This window comes from Octopus sinensis, unplaced genomic scaffold (assembly GCF_006345805.1).
Source record: "Octopus sinensis unplaced genomic scaffold, ASM634580v1 Contig18757, whole genome shotgun sequence".
NCBI classification, from domain to species: Eukaryota; Metazoa; Mollusca; class Cephalopoda; order Octopoda; family Octopodidae; genus Octopus; species Octopus sinensis.
The window spans coordinates 289,417-315,323 of NW_021835999.1; the positions used below are offsets into that span (position 1 = coordinate 289,417).

The following is a 25,907-nucleotide window of genomic DNA, read 5'->3' on the forward strand; positions in this document are numbered from 1 at the left end:
GTTGCCTACCTTCAGCCGTGTCACTTTGTCTCTTCCACTTAGGTCCTTATGTCAGATTATATGGTCCCTTTTTTATTTAAGTATTGTTGTCTTTTCTGTGTCTATCAAATTATGATTGATTAAAGAAATTATGTCGAACTGCCAAATTTTAGGAAAAATCGGAAACTTTACCCCCCTTAAAAAACTTTTTATTCCATCTGCGTTGTTCTCACCCACCCTATCCAATATTCTGTTCGATTTTTTTCGCCTGATTTTCGGTCGCATTATTGTTTTGTCCACTCGACAGGCTGGTTGACGCACAAATAAATTCCTCTTGGGGCTTATCGACGGCGCATACTTTACTCATACAGTTTGAGGTACACTTGACACCTTGCTTACGTATAGACTTCGTTAGACACAGTTTGGAAAATTTTCCATATTTGAGTAAAAAACCTTACCGCTGTTGCAATACACAATTTTTATTACTTTCAGGATTCCGAACCTCCAACTACACAACGTCGCTTTTTCTCAAAATTTTCCCAAAACTTATTCACTCTCAAATAAGTCAGGCCTCTTCCGAATTCTTTTTGCAAAAGTCTGCTTTGTACAGTTGGAAATGCATTTAAATGTATTGAGCAATTGGTCGTGAAACTATCAGTAGTACTACTCATTCAATTGACATTTCAACTCAATATTTTCCACTACCGAAAATTATGTGAAAAGTCGAACAATTTATTTAAAGAAATAAAAGGAAAAATCAAACATGATTAGAACTGCATTACTTGACCTTTCTTCTTCTTTTCCCCGCCCAACTCGAATTTCTTGCATCGTTTGAGAGTTTTTTGTGACTTTTTCTTGCATTTAGTACACTCTGTCTTTAAAACAGGTTTCTTGGTATTTTTCGCCTAAGTTGTGATTAGAAAATTACTTTTCTACGCAAAATAGGCTTTGTTTGACCACCGAATCCCTGCTGTTTCCTGTCATATCGTCTTCTTCCTTGAGCTGTCTTTCTCTCTTTTGACTTTTTGTATAAACTCACTTTGTGTGTGGTGTGAGTTTTGCAGTATATGCAACATTTTTTAATTTGTTTGGGGATGTTAACCTATTCGACATGCACCACACAACAAACCATCTCGACAACGTGGACGGATAATTATATATATTTATTAATAAATTAAATATAACAATTGTTATTTGATAATAGAATATATAAATTTCGGATTTTAAACTGGGATTTGAGACTAATGAAGTATCTTTTCGAATCTTTTCCAACGTTTATTATTAAGATATGCGTTGTACAACTTTAGCTTGAGGTTTGTTTTTGAAGTTTTTGATGATTGCATATCTTTTGCATTTTCTTGTATAACTGCAGAGGCTAAAACTCTCCGGAACATCACAAAGTCAATGTCGTCTGCATATAATTTCCTTTGGCATCGATCCTTCGCAGTTTGTTCTGAAACAGAAAATCGCAAACATCAAAAGATATCCGATTAAGAGTTATCAGAGATAGATGTATTCAGTAGTATCACTGCTCTTTCCTGGTTTATATAAAGGAATTAAAATTCCATCCCCAAGTTTGAAAGGTGAGTTTGTCTCAAATACCATATTGAAAATGTTTGTAATGATGGCTGTCAATTCACTTGGTGCATACTTGATCATTTCTCCGTGTATTTTGTCAGGTCCAGATGCCCTGCTGTTGTTTAAATTTTTAATTGCCAAATCAGTCTCCTTTGGTAAGTTCAGACTTCTTGGTGATTTGTCAAAGGGTTCAAAAATCGAGGTATCATTCTTGTTTAAAAGGCTTGAAAAGTATTCGGCAATAATCCCAATCTTTTCTTTATTATCCAATACATTTCTTCCTTGACTGTCGTGAATACAAATATTCTTAGGTTTCACTCTTCTCTGCATAAGGCGAACAGCACGAAACATTTTCGTCCGTATCCCAGCCTCTCAATTTCACTGACACTTTCATTATTTTTCTGACATAAATTTCCTTCTTTCTTTTTTTGATCTCCCTGCCAACACAACTCCTTTCTCTTCTTAGCACGTTATAAGTATCAGGATCTGTGGTAGATTCCATTTTGAGTCTTATTTTCTTCTACGGGACTTAATTTAACATTTCTGTGGTTCTGTGTACGTGCTATTAATAATAATATTCGTAAGATATAAGAACGAGGTCAAATAATTCCGTTTTATTTATCCAAGTACATCATATATTTTTCCAGGAAACCAACTTGATGATTACATTGCCTGTCCATCCGCTCGTCTAATTAGTTAACATGTCTTGTTTCCATTAATTAACTATGATTTTAAATGGCTCAGCAACTCGGAGCTAATGTGTGGCTGTAATATGACTTGGTCTGTTCACGTTCCTACGGGAAGTGTAATAGACGTCGTTTGTTCGAAGGGCATTTAAAATGAACTCGATAGCTCCGTTTATTGAACAGGCACAAGGGTTTCGGAAATTCTAAATTATATAATATTATTAAAAACATGTCATAGTTGATAATAAATAAAGCAATAAAATAGTGTGCAGGTTGTTTGAATGATAGGGGGAGTATATATATTCAACTACAAAGGGGACGTAATAACCGAGCACGTATACCGGCAGAACATAAAGTAACAAATGAGACTGACATGACAGGAGGGCACACGCAGACCTATTCCGAGTGAATGTAATCCACTCCCGGCACCCCATAAAGTCCCCGATTGTGACCATTGGGGGGCTGACGTACTGCTACATCCAGAAATTGGGGTGTTGGCTGATGGCGATAACGAGCGAGAACACGAATGTGGGGATGACATTCCAATTCCTGCACAACATAATATCCATTCTGGAACAGTGCATCAGTCCCCTCACTGCTGAGAAATTGGAGTCGAAAATGCACTTCATCACGACCATTCTGTCGGAGGTGGGGGACAACGGAGTGCCCCAACTGACGGACACGGCCGCCCTCCTGTCCATCCTCGACTACTCCAATCTCAAAATTAATGTGAGTGTGGTGATTATGGCAGACGAGGGCAGCCCAGTCCAAACTGACAGTGCAAGTGACGGGGCAGATCGGGTGGAGGAAGAACGACATTGTCCACCGACGACACGAACTGTTCCTGGACATAAAGGAGCAAGTGCACTGTCTCATGTCCTCCAGTGGTACATCACTCACTCCAACAGGCGATGTGCTGACCAGTCAGGTCATCGGCAGTATTCAAATGAAGTCCGCTCTCAGTGGCATGCCCGAATGCTCCCTCGGCATCAACGACAAGATCATCCGCTCTTCCTCCACCAAGAACAGGTCTGTCCTCACACTCACCCTCCAGTGCCAGGAGTAGGAAGTTGGTGGCCATCGACGGGTCCACATTCCACCAGTGTGTCAAACTGTCCAAATACGAGACCGACCAGGCCATCACCTTCATCCCCCCCGACGGGACATTCGAACTGATGAGGTAGTCCGTCTCCTCACTCACAGCTACCGCACGACGGTCGACATCAATCTCCCCTTCAAAGTGACCCCCATTCACCGAGAACTGGACAAGAACACGACGGAAATAACCCTCGTCCTCAAATCGACCTTCCCTGCCAAGAATAATGCCACCAAGATCGTGGTGTGTCTTCCCCTCTCCAAGAGGACTGTTCGAGTGAATGTGCGGGCAGGGAAGGGCAAGGCCAAGCACAAGCGAGGGGACAATGCCATTTTGTGGAGCATCAGCAAGATGAATGGAATGCAGGAGTACCACTTGGTGGCCGTCGTGACTGTCATGGAGGACGCCCGCCGAGCCAAGGAGGCCAATCCCAACATCTCCGTGTCCTTCAAGGTCGAACACGCCTTCTCGGGAATCAAGATCCACTACTTGAGGATATTGGAGTCACGACTAAACTACTCAGAGAGAGACGTCATTAAGTGGGTCAGGTATCAGACTCGCAATGGCCTTTACGAGATTCGATGTGACTCGATCTGATATTCTAACACTAATATATTTGGATATATGTCTTCTTATTTGAGACCTATTCGAGCATAAATCTGACAGATCCATCTAATTTGTGTTTAAACCATCGACAGTGAGTCACTCATTTGACACTATTTTTGTTTTCATTCCTGGCTACCCTTCTCATCGTGATCAAAATAATTAAAATATGAATGTTAATTTAATTCACCAAAAAGTAGAAAGTAAGCAAAAATGGATTAATAATCACTTTGTTGAATAGCCGCATCCTTGACGAAAAAACGGGAGTATTTGCCAAGACGAATGGTCTCAGAAATAGCCATAAAACTGATAGTCTAAAATAGTTGGAGGGTGGGACGATCAAACAATATAGAATATGATGACAAAATACACGACCATGATGAATACAATTAGAAACTGATAAAAGACATGTCCCTCAGTGTAGTGTCTGATTATATCTACTATCAAATAAATGTTGATTCCGATAATGAGTAGGATTAGGGCAGTATAAATCACTTTGGAAATTCTACAAAATAGTAATGAACAATTTACCTGCGGTTGACAAATTGTTTGCCCATTATTTTGGGGGAACTGGTGAGAGCAACCACGGGGACCAGAGCGAAGGGAAGTTGAATGCTCATCAGCACATTCAGCAGGTCGTTAAAGACAGTTAACTTGTCTAATCCCTGGAATAGGGCGACTACAATTGTCGGACCAATTGCGATTATTCGAGTCACCAACAGTCTTTTCCAGGGGTTCCACTTGATTTTGAGGAATCCCTGGATTGAGTACACAAGACAACCTCCATGACATACTGTCCAGTATATGTTCCCGCCATCGTCGAGGTTTGTCCTGCCGCCAATATGCCCACAGCCCAAATGTAGGTTGTCAAAATTCCGAATTTGCAACCCAGGAAGACAGACTAGTCCATAATCAGCAACAGAAAACCCCGGAATAAATGTTCATATTCCGGGCGTCGGTCATGTTCTTGAAAATCTGCCCGTCGGGAATATTCCGAGCAATGCATTGGTTGTACTAAAAGTGGGGAACTAACAGAACTATTTTCTGAGAACTCTCCGCCGAGTCGTAGTAGGCAGACGCAAATGTCGCAACCACAAACAAATTAATCACGAACGAAATGAGCAGCAATGTTGAGCTTTCCAGGAAGAAAAGGAAATTTGCTTCGCGAATGCTCGAGTCCTTAGACCTATCAATCTCCCGCGTCTACAGTGAGTAGGAGGATGAACCTCTGTGAGGGAGGAGTGCAAATATATGTTGTGAGGCATGATTACTGCCCCGACAATTCCCACAGCCTGGATGAGGGCATCGTAGCCACAGTTTTTGCAAAGTGGCTCGAACATTCCTTGAATGATTTGCTCTTGGTTGGGGCCGCTAACAATGTACTGGAGGTAGGGAAAAGAGAATACCAAATATCCGAACATTATTCCCATCAGCAACACCCCCGAAGCAAACAGAAATTCCAATTTCCTGAATCCGTAGCGGTCCACAAGCAAGAAAATGAAAGTATCGAAAACAGTTATAATAACTCCTGCGTAGAGTGGGATTCTAGACATTCCACAAGTCGACTACTTTTGGCGAGAAAGGATATATAAGGCAATCGAAGTCCCGATCACTTCCTGCATGTCCGACCCCACAATGACCAATTCCACCATAATCCACGTTGTTATATTCACTGCTTTGGGCAAATATAATCGACAGTTCTGCGCCAAATCCTTTCCAGTCACAACTCCCAGACGGAGAGCCAGTCGTTGAAGGACTGCACCCAAAATGGTGGAAAACATCAACAGCCACAAAAGCTAGAAATTGCAAAATAGGGACACCTTATATCCCGCCAACGTTCCTGTTCTCAAATCAGATTCAATGTTTCCCGGGTCGAGGTATGCGATGCTGACCAAAAAACCTGGACCAAGAAAGGCGAAGAATTTTTTGAATGTTATTCCCTGTATAATTAATTACTAGGAGTGCCTTTTCTTGGGGTACTTTTATTTTTTGGATCAATTCCTGGTCATGAGAAAAATCTTCGGGTGTAATGAGAGGTTCCATTGTGTTCTTGTTTAAATTGATAAGTAAAAATGTATTTTAAAATTATTATTATTACCAACAAAATATATTTTTTAAATTTATAAAAATTAATATTAAATCTAAATACCAAAGTCAAGAAGTTTTTTGGTAACAAAAGAAAGTTTTCCGCAATTTGGGATCCACAAGTTTTTGAGTAAAGAATATTCATTATTATTAAGCATTTATTTTAAATGACTTCCTAAACCCACAAAATAATTGAAATATCAAATTGTAGTGGATAAAAGTAATTATACGTGAAATCAAAAATTTGGTTTTTTAATTAAAGTTGGTTACTAACATTGTTAAGAGGGATGTGAAACAAACACTGATTTAGTTCCTGTTTGAAATATTAGAATCTCTTTTTAGAATAATAAATGATATGATTTATTTTAATTTTGAATCATTAAGGTTACAATAAACAATAAATTCAACAGGTTGATTAGAGTGTAATATTGATCAATACAAGATGCCGATTATGTTGCTCATTCTTCGATTATTATTATTATAGCCGTTCCTCAAGATCGCAACGTAATGTTGAAATCTCGCACTGGCCAGCCACATAAGATCAAGACAGAGAGAGAACATGTTATTAGAAACTAACTAATCCAAACGAAAAATGTCAAAGGAAAACAGAATAAGCTAGTTATTAAATACCGGCTCGCAGGACTGAGAGGCAATTCCCGCGTAAACGGCCAGCGAGATCCTCTGAATAAGGAATATAAATTCCCTGGGATCTGGGTGCACAGACGGCCAAGTTCATTTAGATGAGCAAGCGTTTGGCCCGAAAACACAGTAAGTCTCAACTGCAATTGCCCAAAAGCAAAATCGTCGGTTCCAGAACAGAAGGGAAACCCGCTCTTTCCAGTGCTTTGTGAATTAGATTGTTGATTTCAGTGTGCTGAGGAAATCGGCCGGCACTCATTCTACAAAACAGAGGACGGAGGGGGTCAACTTTAGGGGGTGAGGTCTGCAAACAGGGAGGCGATTACAGATACCATTAATTATTTTCAGACAAGAAATCGGCCTCATGCAAAACGGGCAGATACTAATTTTACATGATTTATTTTTAAAGTTCTAAATAGTAGAGCGAAAGACAACGGTTAATTGATAAAGTACTCCCATCTCAACTAAAAAGTTAACATGGAAAAAACTGAGTATATAATAATCAACCGGGAGGCAAACAGAACATACGAAAAATGGCGAAACTTCAAAACAGTTGGAACACTTTTCGGAGATAGCCATAATGAGGCAAAAAGAAAAATACTGTCGACTGTTGCACTTGACGATCTGCGGACCACATGGCTAAGAAACCTCAAGGTTCAAGTAAACTGTGCCATTACAAGCTTTCACAATCTTTCGTTAATGGTATAATATGTTAATCACAACTTTTTTCCCTTCAATAATTGTGCTTGCAAAATTTATGGCACCTACATACTGAGTAAGACTCACAATGCTGGCAATGGAATCATATTCCAAAGACAACAAATCGGCGTTTCAAGGACATCCACGAACAGCACTGCCTTCTGTCATCTCAAGGAATAAAATAAAACCGCATCTTGGAATAATATGATCAAAAAAGCAGTCTCATATGGGAGGGAGCCTAATTAGGTTTTCTTTACATTATTTTCCTATGATAGTGGGAATAATAATAATCTGAATAAATCACGCTTAAGTTGGTGATGTGTGCGACTAAAGAATATTCACGAGAGCAAGTGAAAGATTTGGTAGAGAACGAAAAACAAAAGTTGCTAATCATCGAAAATCAAGTTTATGACTGTGAATCGTATGTTGACCAAGTAAATAATTCAAATAAAAGTGCAGCATCCCGGCGGGTCGTTCATTTTAGAGTCCTACTTTGGTATATATCTCTGAATATAAAAAGGGACTGACGCCACAAGTAACTTTGAAGACATCGGTCACTCAAAGGACGCCAGAGGAGTCCTCTCTTCTTTAAAAATCGGCGATATTGTGGAGGTATACTTGTTTATATATAAATAGGATGAACACATTCAGTATCAAGTTCTCTTTTTGTAATAATGCTTAGGCGGAATATGTTTCCAGTACTGTCGTTCAGGTTTTGATTTGCTAATATTTTTAGAATATGATGATCAACGTGCCGACTATTATTGCTCTGTCACCATCCCATGTCTAATTCTGTAGAGTTGTGTTATTGGGGGGTCTACTCTATTACTTTTACCACTAAACGAATTGTGCATTTTAAATATTTATTTACGACATATCTTTGTTATAATTACACTCTGTTGTCTGCCTCTGACAGATTATTCGACAGTCACTACCCTAAGTCTCGCTCTCTCCACCTATTGGTCTATTTCACTACCCTTCCTCATTTATTATGTGTCGGAATTATGACGGGCTACTTTATCCTGCTCCTAGTTGTATTTAAATGTCCTTATTTTGAACACAATTCAACTAATGTTAGGCACTATTGTAATGCACTTGAGGGTGGTTGTTATTGACACAATCGATCAATCTGCGCTATTAAATGTATTAATCAAGGGTTAGTTGTTAGTGAGTCCTGAAATACAAATTTAGGTCTTTCTAGTGTTGACAAGTAGGACTACCTTAGTCACTCGTTTCCAGAATGAGAGGAGCGATGTAGGGAGAGTGACGAATTCCAAAGCTGTATCCTGGGGCGGCCGTTTTCACGAAATTAAGCTGAATGGTGGAATATATAAAAGACCTCTTCCTGGTAGTACGTCGCCGGACTGGGCTTCTGAGTTGTGTCCGAAGGCAGGATATTTCGACTCGTCATGCTGTAGATTGGAGCCTTGTTTTTGTACATATTTGGACTTATCGTGTTGTACGCTCCTGGCCCCGGAGTCTACACTGAGAGAGGAAAGAATACATTCTGCAAATCCTGGTGGAATCCTCCGATCTTGCTTTTTGGGGTCATTGAATAAGCGGGTGCCTGTTTGTGCTGACTGGCATGACACTTGCCAAGCACGGAAGGCAGCATGTAAGCATTGGCACCTGCGGGGTCACCACTTCTGGGGTACCGGGAGTTATGTCACTGTTCTTGTCAGATCGCTTCAGTCCAAAGGAGTAGGCGGGGGAGGAACGATATGTTTTACTATTCTTTTCCGGAGCATAGAGACCGGGTCCCGGGGTTTTGTCGGATGCCCATTCCTTTGATCGAGAAGAAAGCGAGAATTTAGGAATTCCATCCTTGCCCGTCCTTAATATGGAAGGATCGGGGTAATAACACGGTCCCGGACTGCACGACTGAGTCGTTTTTGAATATTTCCCAGAAAAACTATAACACGGAGCTTTCGTGTGGACACTTTGGAAGTCGTGTTTGTCAACTCCGAGTAGGGTCGGGAGGGGATATTTCGGTCCCGGACTCGGAAACATGGCGGCAATTGGTCCGCGAGGCACCGTCGGTTTATACTCTGATCCCATTTGATTGTTTGCGGCTCTTCAAATGGTGTATTTAATTTGTTGGCATAGAAATCGTTTTTCACGTGTTGCCATGCAGTCCAAGAAATACTGCGGTCTCGGTCGATCAGCACATTTAGTACACTCCACGACAGTTCTCTAGAAGGACCGTTTCTAATTGGTCATGAAATTAGTCTTCCATTTAAATGATCACAATGAAAGACATTATTTTGATCGCGTCATAAAACACAATACGAAACCGAGAACTATTTGAGTATAAATTTTGTCCTGTTACAAGTAGAGAACTCAACTATTTATGAATACTTTATTTATAAAACCAATAAAAATCAAAAAAGAGAGTCCTGCAGCACATTCTCGACTTGAGTTGGTTTATCTGGAGTAACAAACAGTGTCTACCTGCCAATACCCTTCGAATATCTGCCAATACAATTTCCCTTATGCGGAAAACGGCTCCCTCACTCAACCACCCATCCTGAAAAGTACATTCCCTCTCCTACTCGTCGTCTCGCTACACCAACCTCCCCGTCGTTTTGGTGGAGAATAGTCCTGACCTCATCAATCTCGATCGAATGGACGTAGAACAGCGAATTGTAGTATGAGGGAAGCACGCCAGGAATATATTTCGAAGCCACCCGGGGAGGTGTGTACGACTTGCCCTCCTCGGCCTCCAAGGCCACCGAATCGACTCCCTCCCGAGTCGACGTGATGAAGATTGGTCTGAGTGAGTCCCGCAAAAGAGAAAAGTTTCCGCGAGTTATGCTGGGAGGTGGATCCGGGTAGTCCACTGCAATGTCCCGTCAAATTATACGTTTAGAAGAACGGATTTCCACGAGTTGGTAGGACTTGGCCACGGGGTTGGTGGTCGGGTCAAACCCAATCTTCACCCAGAGAGTCCTCCAAGGGCCATTCCGATATGTGTAGGCGAACACTGAGATGTATCTCTTGAATATGTGGATCTTGATGAGTCCCCGTGCCATAATCTCCGACGATGACCAAATCACTTTTTCTTCAAAGCACTGAAGTGAACTCTAACAATCCACCTTTTCGAATTCTCTGTACAAATGTGGCAGTTTAGTCTTGAAATTGTTGCAAATCTGTTGGTTGGGGGCTTGTTTAGGCACTTTGTCCCCGAAATAGAAGATGTACTTGGAGGGCGTGGAGTACTCTGCTAAGTCAGTCAAATTCTCACTCTTAGTTTTATTCTCGTAGCGATAGGCGTAGTCCAATGATCTTTCGAGGCGGAAGAAAGTCAGCGGCTGCATGAAGAGAGGTTGGGGCTTCGTCAACATCGTCTTCAGGTCCACACTATCCATTTTCAGCACGTTTTGGAGGAGGAGTATCCTTCGGGCTTCGTTCTCTCGACTGGGAGGTAACTAAAGTCGGCCAATCCTTCGAAACAAAAGAAATTCCGTGATTTCCCCACACATTCCACGGAAATGCAATCTCCACGTGAGGAGGCACGGAAAACGAAAACGTGGCGTTCCTTTTTAGTCCCGATTACTGGTTTGGAATACACGTCGTGGGGACGGAAGTTGAGTGTTGGGTAGGCCTCCGAATGGGTCAATGCCTTACGTGTACTACAAGTGGTTACTTTTGTTAGGGTCTCAGTCCCCCCCAACATTCCGATTGCTTTGTCGGGAGACTTGACTATTGCTGGGAATTCAATGCACAACAAGTCATCCGTATTTTTAATTGAAAGATCATGTTTAAACATACTCATTTTTCAGATCAACAATACTTTATTATATTTATAATCAAAAATATGATTTGTTTTAAAATTAATTCCTTATTAAGTAAATCGTTTATTTTACTCGTATAGATGGGGTCATCTTATGCGGTGACTTCAAGCGATCACAACCCGATAACGGTGAAGATCAAAAGAGAAGTTGTCACCAGGAAAGTTCCAATTCCATACAATTACAAAGCGGCCATTCTGGAAGCAAGAGCAATGGCTATTCCTAAACGTCCACCTCACGCTGCTTGTAGTCGAAGGATATCCGGTCTGGCGAAGGAGAGAAATCGCCTCAAAAAGTTAAACCGAATGTCTTCTGACATAATTACCCGCATCCGATATTTAAACAAGGAATTGAAGACCAGTGAACACAGGCACACCTATTTTAAATGGAATCGCATTCTTTCTACCGTGAACCGTAATCGAAGTGTGGAAAGCCATTCGGCACGTGGCCAGGGGGGACGCTCCCGAACCTTTCGAAGATTTTGATAAAAAAGACGTGAACAACCTCATGAATTTCTATGCGAAAAATGCACACAAAGAGTACAGGAAATCCGACTCACTCCCCTCCAACAGAAGCCTAAAAAAACGGGCTGAACCGCTCCTCCTCTCGGTAAAGGAGGTGGAAGATACCTTGCACTCAACAAAATCTTCGTATTCTCACGGCCCGGACAAAATCCCGGTCATTCTATTAAAAAACCTTGGTGTCGAAGGTGTCAGATTCCTAACATCCATTTTCAACTATTCAATCAACAACAACGTGATTCCGTCAATATGGAAACAGGCCCTAATAAGGCCGATACTAAGCCTGGAAGACCAAGAGGGGACCCGGCATCTTTCAGGCCGATTTCCCTGTTATGTTCGATGTCAAAAATCCTGGAAAGACTGGTTCTTGGCAGAATAGAGGATTTCTTACCTGAAAGACATTTTCAACATGGGTTTAAGAAGGCCAAGTCCACGTCTTCGTGCCTCCAATCCTTGTCTAACTTCATTTGTACCGGTTTTGCCAGCAAACCGAGGCACCAAAAGACAGTGCTCTGCTCCGTCGACATCCATAAAGCCTTCGATTCCGTCTCGAGGAAGCTCCTCTCAAGGAAGATATTCCAATCCGACTTTCCTCTGAAACTAACAATATGGATTACCAACTTCCTAAGTGGACGAAGGGGAAGGGTGTGCCTCGGTGGTCTGAAGTCCAAATCTCGTCTTCTACCCAACGGAGTACCTCAGGGATCCCCCTTATCCCCGGCCCTCTTCAACCTATTTTTGGAAGACCTCTCTCCCTCGACAACAATGACATTGTTCTCTCATACGCGGACGACATCGTACTATAGGGTACTTTGCAATATTTACTTCAAATCAGCTCTCTATATAGGGTCGGACACTTTCTTTGATCGTCAGAAGATCCACGTATTTTGAAGAACGTAAAGACAATTTTATCGCGAAGAAATAAGTAAAATATTCACTTTAGGCTAGTGAATTAATTTTAATTCATTCACTAGAATGTCATATTTATACAGTTTTCACGCTTGCACATATTATCTTTTGAAACAACTCCCACGTCAATAATCCATATTAAATTCTCTTCTTTGTTGTAAAAGAATATACCAGCCTTGTTTTATTGATTTTCAGCATATTAAAAATTTTTATTAGCCCATATTTCAGCAAAGCAATTTGACATAATAAATACAAGAAATTAATGCATCCAAAAACTTACGAAATGATTCAATGAAAAACTAAAAGAAAATGTCAATAGTTAGCAAATAAAATATAATTCAAATTTGTTACTTTTATTAGGAGCAGTGACATTCTATTTTAAACCCAAATCAAATGATAAATTAAATTTTTAGGGTGCCCTAAACTGCGTAGTCTTTAACAATCTTTCTCCCTTTTCTAACTGTCAATAAATTAACTTATTTTTTACTTAAAAATCAAATGATTGAATATTAATTTAAAATAACATTTATTACAGCAGGAGTCTTAATCAACAGAATTAAATGAGTAAATTAAACGTCACATAGAACATTAAACAAATTTACACGACGTATATATATTGACTCTTTGATAATGCGACACTGGTTGATGAGTATGAAATAAAAGACCGGACATGGCACAGTACTGCTAAATAAGTTAGTTAGTTAATGCAAGTTCGCGTTGCCAGTAAACAAAGTTTATGGTTTCGCTTGTGCCATGTTTTTAACTATTCTTGTCGTTAGCCCCTTCCATCCCTTCCGTCGTCTTGCCCTCTTTCCGATTTCGTCCAGATCGTCTGCATCCTTCAATCGCCCTCCGATCAAATATACTGCTAAATAAAGACACCGGAATCATCAAAATATTCTATAATAAGAAGAAATCAATCTCGAAGCGATATCCTCAGTTGATGATTCCCAATGATTGTGCCGAGTTTTTTGCAAAACAGATCCTCATATATACCAAGTCCACTAAGAGATCTGGACTGGTCGGAATCTTCGCGTACGAGACCTTGTGTTTTGAAGCAGGGATCCCTCCCTCAGTATGGAAATGAACTCTACATTTCAACAAACATTAAAGATGCTTTTGAATTTGTTTTTCTACATAAAGTCTCAAAGGACTCAAATTCAAGATGACTTTCCTCCAATTTCAGGTAATCAATTTATTGCATGCTTTTTTCCATTTATATTTTGGTAATCTATAAGGAAAGAATAAATTGATTGAAAAAGACTTGTAAAAATTTGGCATAATTTGAGTTAGAATCAAATAAAAAACATTTATTAAGTAACACAGGTGATATAAGATAAGTGGAAAAACTAAAGAAATTTCCGAATATAAGCATCAGCAAACTCAGGTACAAGTTTGAATAAAACGGGTTGAAGAAACGACCTGGTAAGCCTGACAGCCACCACCTAAGCAATGAAAATGGGATAAGCCGACCTCGAATACGTGTTGAGATGAGACAACCTGTAACACAATTTGTGTGGCCTTTCTACGAACATAGTGGTCTCTGTCCGATGTGCGAATGAGAACATGAGACACAAATACATCAACAGTATTATCTGGGATGACGAACTCGGAGACTATCATGGACAAATACATCATGGTCCTTCTCTTGACATGGAGTAGACCAGAATTTAAATTCTGCGAATGATAGGAAGCAGAACATTATAGATAATCTCGTACACCACAAAGTCGACAACACCCGTGGAGCTCTGATGGCGGTAGACGAGGGGGATGAGGTCGATGGCATAGGAAATGAGTCGGCCCTGGAATGACACCCCTGCTTACCTCCTCCTTCCGAGGACCACAAATTTCATCGAGAATGTTGAAGGCCACTCCCATATACCGTGCCATTCGAACAGGATCAGCCACAATCAGCCAGTATAAAGCATGGAGACGAAACTCACGGGAGAACGAGTAAATTCTCCGAAACTCGAAAATGCCTGTGGACTAATGCACTCCGCATACGAATGAACAAGTATTTCTTGACAGCCGCCCCGAACACGTCGTTGCGGACATAGGAAAAGATGAGGCCTGTGCATTTGGCTGCCCGTCGGTGAATGTTGGGGAGTACACAGTTTTCGTATATAAACAAATGCCGCTTTATAAACCAGAGAGGGTCACAAGTCAGAGGAGTCTTTCGTTCTGCAATGTAACAGAATAAACCGAGAGTGGATTTCCTGCAATGACCGACAAATGACAACCGTGTATGAGGAAGCATCGAGCGTGTGTGGGACTCGATCAGACGTCTGAACAAAGTGAGCAAATCAGAATCACTCCTTATCACATTCTTCGCAAAACGCACACAAGCTTGGCGCACTCCCCTACTTTCCAATGTTAAAATATAAATCAGGGCTTCGAGGATGGGAGAAAAGTAGTTGTCGTACCCAACCACCAACACAAACTCCTCCAACATGCCAATTAACACTTTCTTCATCGGCAGAGAGTGCTCACTTTTGATACGACCAATCAGGGCGTCCATTAGACGGTCTTTGATTGAGAAGAGCATTTCTGCTGTTACTCGGGGTATTATTGACATGAAAAACTGAACGGATGCTTGCTTGTACTCATCAGAGTTGAATCTGAACATTAACCCTCGAATTATGATCGTCACGATTAAATCAAATGCCTGCCACTATACTAACACCATGACTTGGTAAGGGTGACACAATCCGGGAATAATTGGAGATTTCTGTGCAATCAGAACAGAATTAAGCACGTCTTTCAATTTGTGGAATGACTGAGTGACCCGCAGAATAGTTGTTCTCTGCAATGATTAATCGGAAGACAACCTTCACCAACTCTTCCATCGTAGCACAGGCAGTCTCAATGAGCATGGGGTCATCATCACACAGAAACCCAAAAAGAACACCAAACACGTCAAAGAAGCTGTCTCGAGGACTATAGGCTTTACTCGAACAGCACGCCAAAATGATGTTGCCATAAACGAGACGGTCACATCTGTCAGGCGTGGGAAGTGACTGGAGAACATATCCCAAAACCTCCAAATAAGTCTTCCTACACGTGATTCCACGGAAAATAAGCATCGTCGAGGACATTGCATTGCTACTCCCGTCCCGCAAAGCATCACGACAGTGAAGGAAGACAGCCTCGAACACGACCCTCGCCTGAGTGCCCAATGATGTGGCCATTCCCCGAATAGAGAACTCGACCAGCAAAGTTAAGGAATGAGATATCTACAATGAGAGCCACTCCATACCAGAGGGATTATGTAATCACCAAAAACATGAGTTCCCAAATTGCAGATGGAGTGTAGGATACGAAAGGGGAACTCCCCCTCCCAGGGAGGACCCTATCACATCAGAATATTGGCCATACCAATAATTGGACAATTTGTGGGAGAACTGGCTTGATCGAATAATCGCCGGCTATTTTATAGAATGTGGAGAAGCCAGAAATAACCTCGTCTTGAATTAACTGGTTGTGGTGTTGGAAACACATTGCAAAAGCCTCGGCAATGTCAGTCCCCATGAATATCGCCCACAATCAACAAATGCAGTCAAACCTGTTCTTTGGTGCAAGCAGACACAACATGTCTGAGGATTGTGACAAATTGATCGGCGTGGCTTAATTGCACCAAGTGGGGAATAAAGTTGTATTTGAGTGTGTTCATTTTGCGAGTAACATTCCTCAGTGAGGAGAAGGCATTCTGCAAATGATAGATCACACGACATTTCTGCAGTGAGGCAGGGACGCCAATTCGAGGACAACGGCGAGGAGGACGGGGATTATTGTGCGTAGTGTCGCGTAATAATTGAACACTACCGAATTCCACACTTTCAAAGCGGGAGATGAGATGTGTGAGAGGGGGTCAAATTGACTTGTATAAATAAAGGAAAGAACCCGAGCAAACAGGGCGTCCCCCAGGTGTGTGCGCAAATACTAACATAGAGTGTCGAACTAACCTCATAATTGGCCTGGGAGGGGAGTATCGAGTCAAATAACTCAGGAGTTGAAGTGGGGACAAATCCCACAATTTGACAAAACAGTCGTCCAATTAGGCGGATGGAGCTGCCCCGAATGAACGAATTCTCATCCACCATGCAAGACAGAATGATTGGGGCAATAATATGCACACATGTATCACCAAACGAGTACACAATGCACGTGAGAGTTCGCAGTGAAATTTCCCTCAAAGTTCGGCATTCACTACAAAACATCTGAGGAATAGTCCGATTACTCAACCATCAAGAGAGGAGGCATCAGTTTGGAGATATACGGAATAAATTCGACAGGAAAGTCTCGGATAACATGCAAGCCTATCAGCAGACATCCATCCTTCAAGAGAGGACATTGGTCACTATTCACGACTGCGGCAATATGGTCCAGAGTGGCCGTCACTTTAGCTGGGCCCAACACCTTCACGATCTCGTAATACCCTTCGATAGTGCAACCCACAACAAACCATCCACTGCACAAGTCAAATTGACTCGGTTTGAGAGGAGTGAGTACAACCACCCCAATAGCTGGTCGACTGCCTCCGAGTCGATAGTCTTGGCCACTGTGGAAAAAGCTCGGACAGACATGGCACGCACATTCAAGTCGAAGCTCGTCAACGACAACTTCAAGCAGGGGATTACTTGATGGGCGTACATTCGCAAATCCTCAAATTGAGAACAGGGACACAATACTTCCACACGAGCCAATGTAGCCAATCGAGTGAATATAAGAGATGACAAAAGACTGCTCCGGTCGTCTTTGAATCCTTGGAGAATGACGGGCATAATTATGGCAATAGAGAGTGAGTCCACCACATTTGTTAGTCTGAGCAACCCACTCAATGCTTCGCCCGTCAACTGGGGGTTAACGAGAGCCGACAATATGGATTGCAGGATTACTACACTCATTATAATCGGAATACTGGTTATTTCGGGATTTTTGATAAACGACGAAATCTTATTGAGGGCACGACTGGCACTGTCTCTGACTTGTCCAGTCAAGTCTCGGAGTGAGTCCAGCAAGTGAGAGATCACGCTCGGCAATGCCCGGGTCATAATTTCCTCAGAACTATGGGCAATTGATCCCAGGATTTCAATCGAACCTGCCTCTTTATTACAACAAATTACAAATTCTTGTCCTCCAAGAACGATCAGAAAGTGCCTCCAGGAGCTGGGGGAGGATTTTTTCCATTCCTTCAGTGCTCAAAGTTGCCATAACCACACGCGAACAGTCAATGGCGGCCTTTCGGACATGGTCATTCTGGTCTCCAATCAGATTGAGGAGATGTGGGAGAAAGGCCACAATGTATGGTTCGAATGACTTGCCCACAATTTTGCACAATGCTTTGAACAGGAAAGTGGCGTCTTAACTTATGACAAGTCGAATATTACTTTCACGAGCAATCAAGTCCTTACTAGCAAAGTTGGCAGTGAGGAATGTAACAATGTGGTATTTGTCGAAGGAATCAACCCCCAGACCATGACACAGTCCTGCCAATCCGTAGGCAAATCCTAGTCGATCCACATAGACTGGAGATTCGACAAGTCCATTCTTCATTCGAAGAACAAAGACCTTCTCTTTGGATCGAATAGTCTTTGCGAAGGTTGGGAGACACCGGGCTACGTTCTCCTGAACCTGAGACTGAGACAAACAAGGAGATGCCATTTCGGAGGGAGTGGAGAGTGCGCCCAACAGTTTTTCTAGAATAGAGGGCATTCTCTTGTCGTTTCCGTCCAGATGTACGGCGAGTGCCCCCATTATGGTCACCAAAGCATACCGCCGCATGTCAAACTCGGCAGAGTTGGGAGTCTCGCAAAGAATCCTGTCGAGAACGGGCAATAAACCCCGGACATGTTTCTACAACAATGAATGAATGGAGAACCTCTCCGTATGTCTGAGATAGAGTAATGGCGACATGATAGTACTGCTTGACCACATCGGGACTGGAGTCATCCACTGCCGATGAGAGAATGAAGCGGAGGACATCCATCACAAGCCCCGAGGAGTTTCCGTAGAAGGAGACCAACTCAAACAAGGCCATTCCACCACCAAGTCGACCCCACCAAGAAGTGTTGGTGTTGTAGGCCTCCTTTATCTTGTCAATGATGTCACTGATCGAGACTCGTCTCATTCGAATGAAACAAAAGGCGAGTGCTTTCGAGGCTGCAACTCGTAGTTCAGTCTGATGACTCATCGCCATGTCAAACACGTCGTCAAATACCAGTCGAGTTACCTCCCGATCGGTCACATCGAAAAGTCAGAATAATCAATCGAGCCACCTACTGCTCGGCCAGTCGACTGATAGAAGGATACGCCGAGTGAATGGACACCAGACATGCACTCTTGATCTGTCGAAGCAGGACAGGACATTCCACAGATTCCACACAAACTGACATTTTGAGAAGAGTCTGCCATTATGCCCACACAAACCTCAAGAGCAACAAGTTTAAGGACGTGGTTGTGCTTGAAAAGCATATTGACGAGTATCTGCACTTTGAGAGGACAGTTAGTCTCGAGATTGCATAAGAAGGCGGCCAAATCAAACAAGTGGACGGCCTTGTCAGTCATATCAACTACTGTGGCCTCCCCAAGCACTAGGAGGTGGTCAGTCGGTATCATATCGACGATGCTCTATTCAGTCAGAGGAAGGAGTCACCTGGTCATTGGGGGCCCATATCTTGACCTTTTCCAGAAGGTGGATCAAGTGGGTGATCGGACGAACATAGATGGGAGAAAAGGACAGAGAATGACCCATTTTACGACAATACTCCGAGGAGATAATATTGCTGGTCAGAAATAAAACATAACAAGTCTGTGCTACGAGAAGGTCTCTCTTTTTCTCTATTTGTGCGAATACTCTGTCCCCGGTCTCGATCAGCTTAATGGCCTCCAATATATGCTCAACAGGGTCAGTCCCCTCAAACAACACGACTTTGCACCGCCAAACAATATTCCCTGGGAATGAGGAAATATCACCCAACTCTTATCGGGAGAGAGATTAGGGAATGCATAGTCCACTAAGAATTGAGTGAACATGACTCCAATTCGGTGGAGGACACAATCTCGCAGCAAATCATGAGAGTGGGACAAAAGTGATAGAAAATTGTCTGGCCTGATATAACACCCGTCCAGTTCACTCAGAATAGATATCAGCCAATATGGCCTGTCGATTAACTACGAATTCTGTGACTAATCAGACCTGGTGAACTCTTTTAGAGATGGACGCCTCATGGGAGAGTGTCTCGTCGATTTTAGCAAGTTGTTGGGGAGTCATGGACACTCCATTATACAAGCACGTGAAAATGGGCTACTCTTGAGGACAAACCACTACCTCCTCAGTCTTCCCACGACTGTCCTTCATGTTCGTCTCCCTGATGCTTCGATAGAACAAACACAAATCACCCTTCGACCAGTCCGACGTCAAAAACAAGACCCCCGTCGGAAGCCTCCATAATGGCACGTTCTTCCTCAGTCACCCCGGCAGTGAGAACAACTCGGTCTCCCTCCAGCAATTCGTCGAGGATACTACTCCCGAATTGACGAGCAAACGGAAGATTGGAAGAAATATAGGCTGATAGATTGAGAATAGACTGGCTTTCGAGGTTAGCCACTGCCAAATTGACACAGAATGACACGGGAATGGAGAAAATGTCATAATTGGCTCGCAAATAGTTAACATTGTCTATAACCATCAGAATGTGGTACTACACAATCTGGGGTGAAAGAGGTACGGCAGGACACTCTCCAGGCCGTCCACTGAGTTTAAAATGACACGGAGGACTCCTCGGAAACGGGAGGGAGAGAAAACACAGCACACGGACAAGCATTTCCTCTACAATGGCACAAAAGAATAACATTGAGTTTGGCATGTTCCAAACTGTCAAACAAATAGAGCACACACTTCAGAATGTCACCAATGGACTCCGGAAAATGACATGTCAATTTGTCACCAAGAACAAACAATTTGTGAAAATAGATAATAACGATGGGCCACGTCAAGTCCGACTGAGGCATTAATTCCAAGGCCAGTCTATGAACAATTCTCAGTTCTGTGGTGGTGATAAGAATACAACCATTTCTGGAATACAGCACTATGGACTTGTCGAGGAATATGCCAATAGTGTAGCACACAGTGGGACGAGTTTGCCCCAACACACTCAGCATTTCGAGGAGGGGGAGGGACAGGGAAATTCCCCCCTTCAGACTGAGAACACGATCAGTCCACTCAATAATATGATTGATCAAGTCAATATCGAATTCTACCAATAATGAATGAATGATACCCTCGAATGAATTAATAACTAAATTCCCCACCAGTTTAGTATAGCCCACAATACTCCACAGTCGATCATATCCGAGAATGCTCTCCTGAGAGTGACACCGAATGAGTACAATAATGTTGGGAGTACATTTGAACAGACTCCATCCAGTCAGAGTCCTAATCATCGCCTCGAGGACACGCACAGAATTGGTCTCACTCATCAGGGACAGTAGAGAACGAAAGACACATTCACACGACTGGTCAGTGACTGCAGTGGACTGTGCCAAATACCCCATGCATTGCAGAACAGCCTCCTTCTTGACCACGTCGGAAGGAGACAAGACTGGAATGAGCATTCCACTCACCCGAATATTTGTCACATAGTCGCTCAAAAACGGAGGCAGGAGGACTGGCCTTGCAGACAGCTCGGAATGACTGGACTGCCCTGTCTCTGTTTTCTGCCCCTTCCATGCATTCTGTGTATATTACTCCACGCATTGCCTAGTAGGGCCTCCACTAGAAGGAGGACGGAATGGTGGTCGCAGGTGATGTGAGGGATGAGGGCATCGAAGACTACACTCACACGAGGACATACACATGTTGAGTTGGTGCATGTACATATTAATAATACGAAGGAGGGCCGGCCGGACGAGAGATATGTCCACCAGGCGGGCGACGTGTTTGGCCGCAGTCTGAGAATGAGACACAATCCTGACCAATAGGGAACAGTCTCGAATGCCTCTATTCTGCACATTCGCTATTAGACTGGACAATATACTCTGCAATGTCCACATTTCCATTACCGTGGCATTGTTGGGGAAATATTGCTTTCCCACACTGCAGAAAATGCAAATGCAGTAGAACAGTCCAAAGTCGACAATATCGCCAATCGTGTCCAGAATGCGGGCACACGCCGAGTAGGGGCAGTACAACTTAAATTCATCAACCGAGTAATCACATTGATCACCCCACTCCAAATGCGGGCCATGTGTTCTCTCAATTTGGTTTCCCTTCTATGTTGTCTGGCCATTCGAGAGAGTGTGGACAACTGGAATGTCAATTTCAATGCCTCTACAATTTCCCGCCACAAATAATCCACGTAATTATTCCCCCCAGTGACGAATTTGGCTATACTGCCCTCCATCAATGAGGAAATGGCCGCCAGTCTCCACACCCAATCGGCAGCACTACTGGAAGGGAAAACTGACAAAATGTTGGTCGGTCCTTGCGGGGTGTGTTGGAGGAGGAAGAATAGGAGGAAGTGATGTTGAGATTTGTCTCCCAAATAGGCAGGGAGGGGAGAAGCATATTCTGCCAGGCAATAGAGCTGTTCGGGTGGGAGGACTTGATAATGATATATATTATACTTGCAATTTGCTCACTAAACACCCCGATGGGACTATTAAAAAGATTGTCGGGAATTATTTCATCCATCAACACACAAGGTTGAATTTAGTAAACATATCAATTTAAACAAATATTGCTTTAAAATATGTTAATTTATTAATACATTTCCCTTGTTTTCCATGTCGGCATTGTATGTTTTTATACCAACAAGACCATCACTCAAAACTAATAACCCTAACCCTTTCTTAAAATTAGGTTTGGCCTTTTTAACCCACAAGTAATCTCTCAGTGACACTTGTGTGCTATTAATCCCCTGACAAATCATGTCCTCCAAAACACGAGGCACATCTCAGGCAAGCAAAAACTTAATTTCCATGATAAAATGACAATAAAATATGAACATTCCAAATTAATCTTTTTGAAACTTTCGAATATCGGAAAGGAAGGGTCTTGGTGTATCCTGGACAATTCCATTGATGGATGGGGGGGCAGGGACGACAGGAGACTCCTCTTTCACATCCGAGTTACTCTCCTTCGATGAAATTTGTTTCTAGTCAGTTCGCCACTCAAAACAGACTTTATGGCGAGACAATATTTTGTTCCTTTCTTCTCGAGGAAGTGAGGACAGTCTTGTTTGTATGCTCACCTTTTTGATCTGGAAACTGACTTGACAAATTACAGTCTTCCGATCATCGAGCAGGCGTTGCACCCAACTGGCCGAGTGGGCCTCGAGCAAGCCCTGCATTTTGGTGGGGACGTGGATAGGATTGGAGACATACTCGTCGGACACATTTCGGTAGTATCTGTGGGGTGAGAACGCACACTACTTGAATTTGGACAAGTCTTGGAAGGACGGAATGCCCGACTTGAGTGTCTGCTTTCCCAGGACGGCGGAGAGGACGAGCACTGGAAATGAGTGGCATGTCTACCCAAGTCCTGGTCTTTGACAAGGAAGTGGACTGACTCGACGTCGACGAATGTTTCCATGAGAATGCGCCCAGTGGCAGCCTCGTAGAGCATGTGTGCGTACAAATACACGTCGAATGCGGTGGCGGACTACGTCGACACTCCCACCAACCTTAATACTGCCGTGATCCACGCACAGAGGTCGATGAAAAGACGAGACACCCAGAAGGGAACTTTCTGTTTCGGCCAGTTTGAAGATGCCGTTGATGAAGAAGACATTTCCGAGGTGGACATTGCCATGGAACAGTCCGTGGGCGTGCAAGTACTCGAGGGCACGGAGGATGTGGAGACCCAGCGTGTTGACACCCGAGGGGGGGAGAGGAGTGTTCGGTCCACTCATTTTGCGGATGAAGAAGGCGTTCATCTTGTTCTTGCTAATCTGATCCCGGACTGACCCGTTGGGGAGGAAGACGTGTGTGGAGTACATCCCCGACACTGCAAAGTGGGAGGACACGACGGGGACGATGAACTGGCACTGGGGGTCACCATTGGGACACACCTGGAACTTTTGAATGAGGGCGAGGACGGCTTCGACAGTGGTTGGGGACATGGTCTTGTGGGGGGAGTACTCGGTCTGGGTGGCGAGGGGGGAGTACGAAGGACAGCAGGTAGTTGGTCTTGCAGTGGGAGACCTTCGACACAACAAAGTAGTTCTTGGACCCCCGCCAACCAATGTCTGCCAGGAGACGGTGGACAGTCCAGTTGTTGTCGCTGCGGAAGAAGATGAAGGCATTTTCGGAGTGGAGGTCTGGGGTGAGAGGGAGGACTACTGTTTATGTTTCGACTCTTCTCGTACGTCTCCAAGAACTCCCGGACAACCCAATAGCGGGAGAGCAGTTTGTCCTCCAACACTCCATTGAGGAATAACTGCATCACCTCATCACTCATACCTGCAAATCCCCCAGTCTTTTCTGCACAAATTGGGCATCCAGTTTCCCTATCACTTTTTTGGGGGGGAGTGGCGGGGTCTGCGGGTACACTTTGCTGAGTTTGGAGTGGAGGGCCTCGAACTGGCTGTATCTCTTGCCCACCGAGTATTTTACATTCTTGCCATACCCTCGAGTCACCAGAATGGAGTATTCCTGGAATATTACCCAACCTCACTGTGTGGTCTTTGAAGGTCGTATGGTCGGTGATGGTGGCCTGAATGGGGTCCGAGTCGTCTGTGTGCTGCTGGCCTGCTAACCAATACGTCATACCATTAACTTTGGTTGAATATTAAGTCCATTGTTATTGGGTTAATTTATTAATCCATTTTTAATTATAGATTCAAATACTCAAGTAAATAAAAACTAAAATATCAAAACAGAAAAAGTAGTGCTGGGGAGTGTAGATAAACCTCAGTTCTCTAAAAAACAATTGCTTGGAAATCCAATCCGGAAGGTCTCTCGTTGTAGCAAGTGCAATCAACACCAACCTAGACTTTGCGGAGTAGTGTGAAGACAGAGTGATAAATGGTAGCCAGAAAGACAAACCAGTGACCTTTTTGATCTTAAATAGGAAGAGGCATTTACAAATTTGCTTGGTGCTTCTTTTTCTGTCTGTGCGACAATAGTTTTCCTTGTTCTCCGACAGACGTGGAATAGAGGAGAACATTACAAAAGAGCTTGTTTGACTTCCTGAACTCTTAGAAAAAACAAAATATTAATAAATTTACATACAATCATAGTGAACGCGCCTAGCAGTACAAAAACGCTATTCCCGGGTTTCCCAAACTTTTTCTATCGCGACACCCTAAAATGTTAACTTTATCCTCGGCACCCCTAACTAATATTTTAAATAAATATTTGATAAAAACTTTTTACGCAAAAAATATCAACAATAAAAAATTTTTTCGAAAAATTAGTTATATGATAACCCAGTGAGAATCCATATGCCGGAATTCTTAATCAATCAAAATAATCCTTTTATAATATTTACAAATACAGTTCCTGACAAAAAAAATTGGATTTGTAATAAATCGAATTTTTTTAAAAATAAATTATAATTTAATTTTCTTACATCATTCTTGGCAAAATTAGAATTATTTTTTTAATTTTTAAAATTATTTTTGGTTTTTAGAATTTAATTTTAAAGCAGAATTTAAAATTTTCCGGACAAAATAATTGGATTTGGACAAAAAAATTGGATTTTCGTATAAATGAAGCGTAATTCAAAAATCCATTTATCTGATAATTCTAATTTTGCCAAGAATGATGTAAGAAAATTAAATTATAATTTATTTTTAAAATCAATCGAGCCACCTACTGTTCGGCCAGTCGACTGATAGAAGGATACGCCGAGTGAATGGACACCAGACATGCACTCTTGATCTGTCGAAGCAGGACAGGAGATTCCACAGATTCCACACAAACTGACATTTTGAGAAGAGTCTGCCATTATGCCCACACAAACCTCAAGAGCAACAAGTTTAAGGACGTGGTTGTGCTTGAAAAGCATATTGACGAGTATCTGCACTTTGAGAGGACAGTTAGTCTCGAGATTGCATAAGAAGGCGGCCAAATCAAACAAGTGGCCGGCCTTGTCAGTCATATCAACTACTGTGGCCTCCCCAAGCACAAGGAGGTGGTCAGTCGGTATCATATCGACGATGGTCTATTCAGTCAGAGGAAGGAGTCACCTGGTCATTGGGGGCCCATATCTTGACCTTTTCCAGAAGGTGGATCAAGTGGGTGATCGGACGAACATAGATGGGAGAAAAGGACAGAGAATGACCCATTTTACGACAATACTCCGAGGAGATAATATTGC

General features: G+C 42.7%; 1 protein-coding gene and 1 pseudogene across 1 annotated transcript; both read right to left on the bottom strand.

The window, feature by feature from the left end:
- Positions 1–4,486: 4,486 nt before the first annotated feature.
- Positions 4,487–5,979, bottom strand: LOC115231738 (annotated as a pseudogene).
- A 2,695-nt stretch (positions 5,980–8,674) lies between these two features.
- Positions 8,675–9,593, bottom strand: LOC115231740 (outer dense fiber protein 3-like). Its single transcript, XM_029801696.1, has 2 exons — positions 8,995–9,593; positions 8,675–8,845 (listed from the first exon to the last, which is right to left on the bottom strand). Exons 1-2 carry the CDS (start codon positions 9,421–9,423, stop codon positions 8,675–8,677), a joined length of 600 nt encoding a protein of 199 aa, XP_029657556.1. The 5' UTR covers positions 9,424–9,593.
- Positions 9,594–25,907: the final 16,314 nt, after the last annotated feature.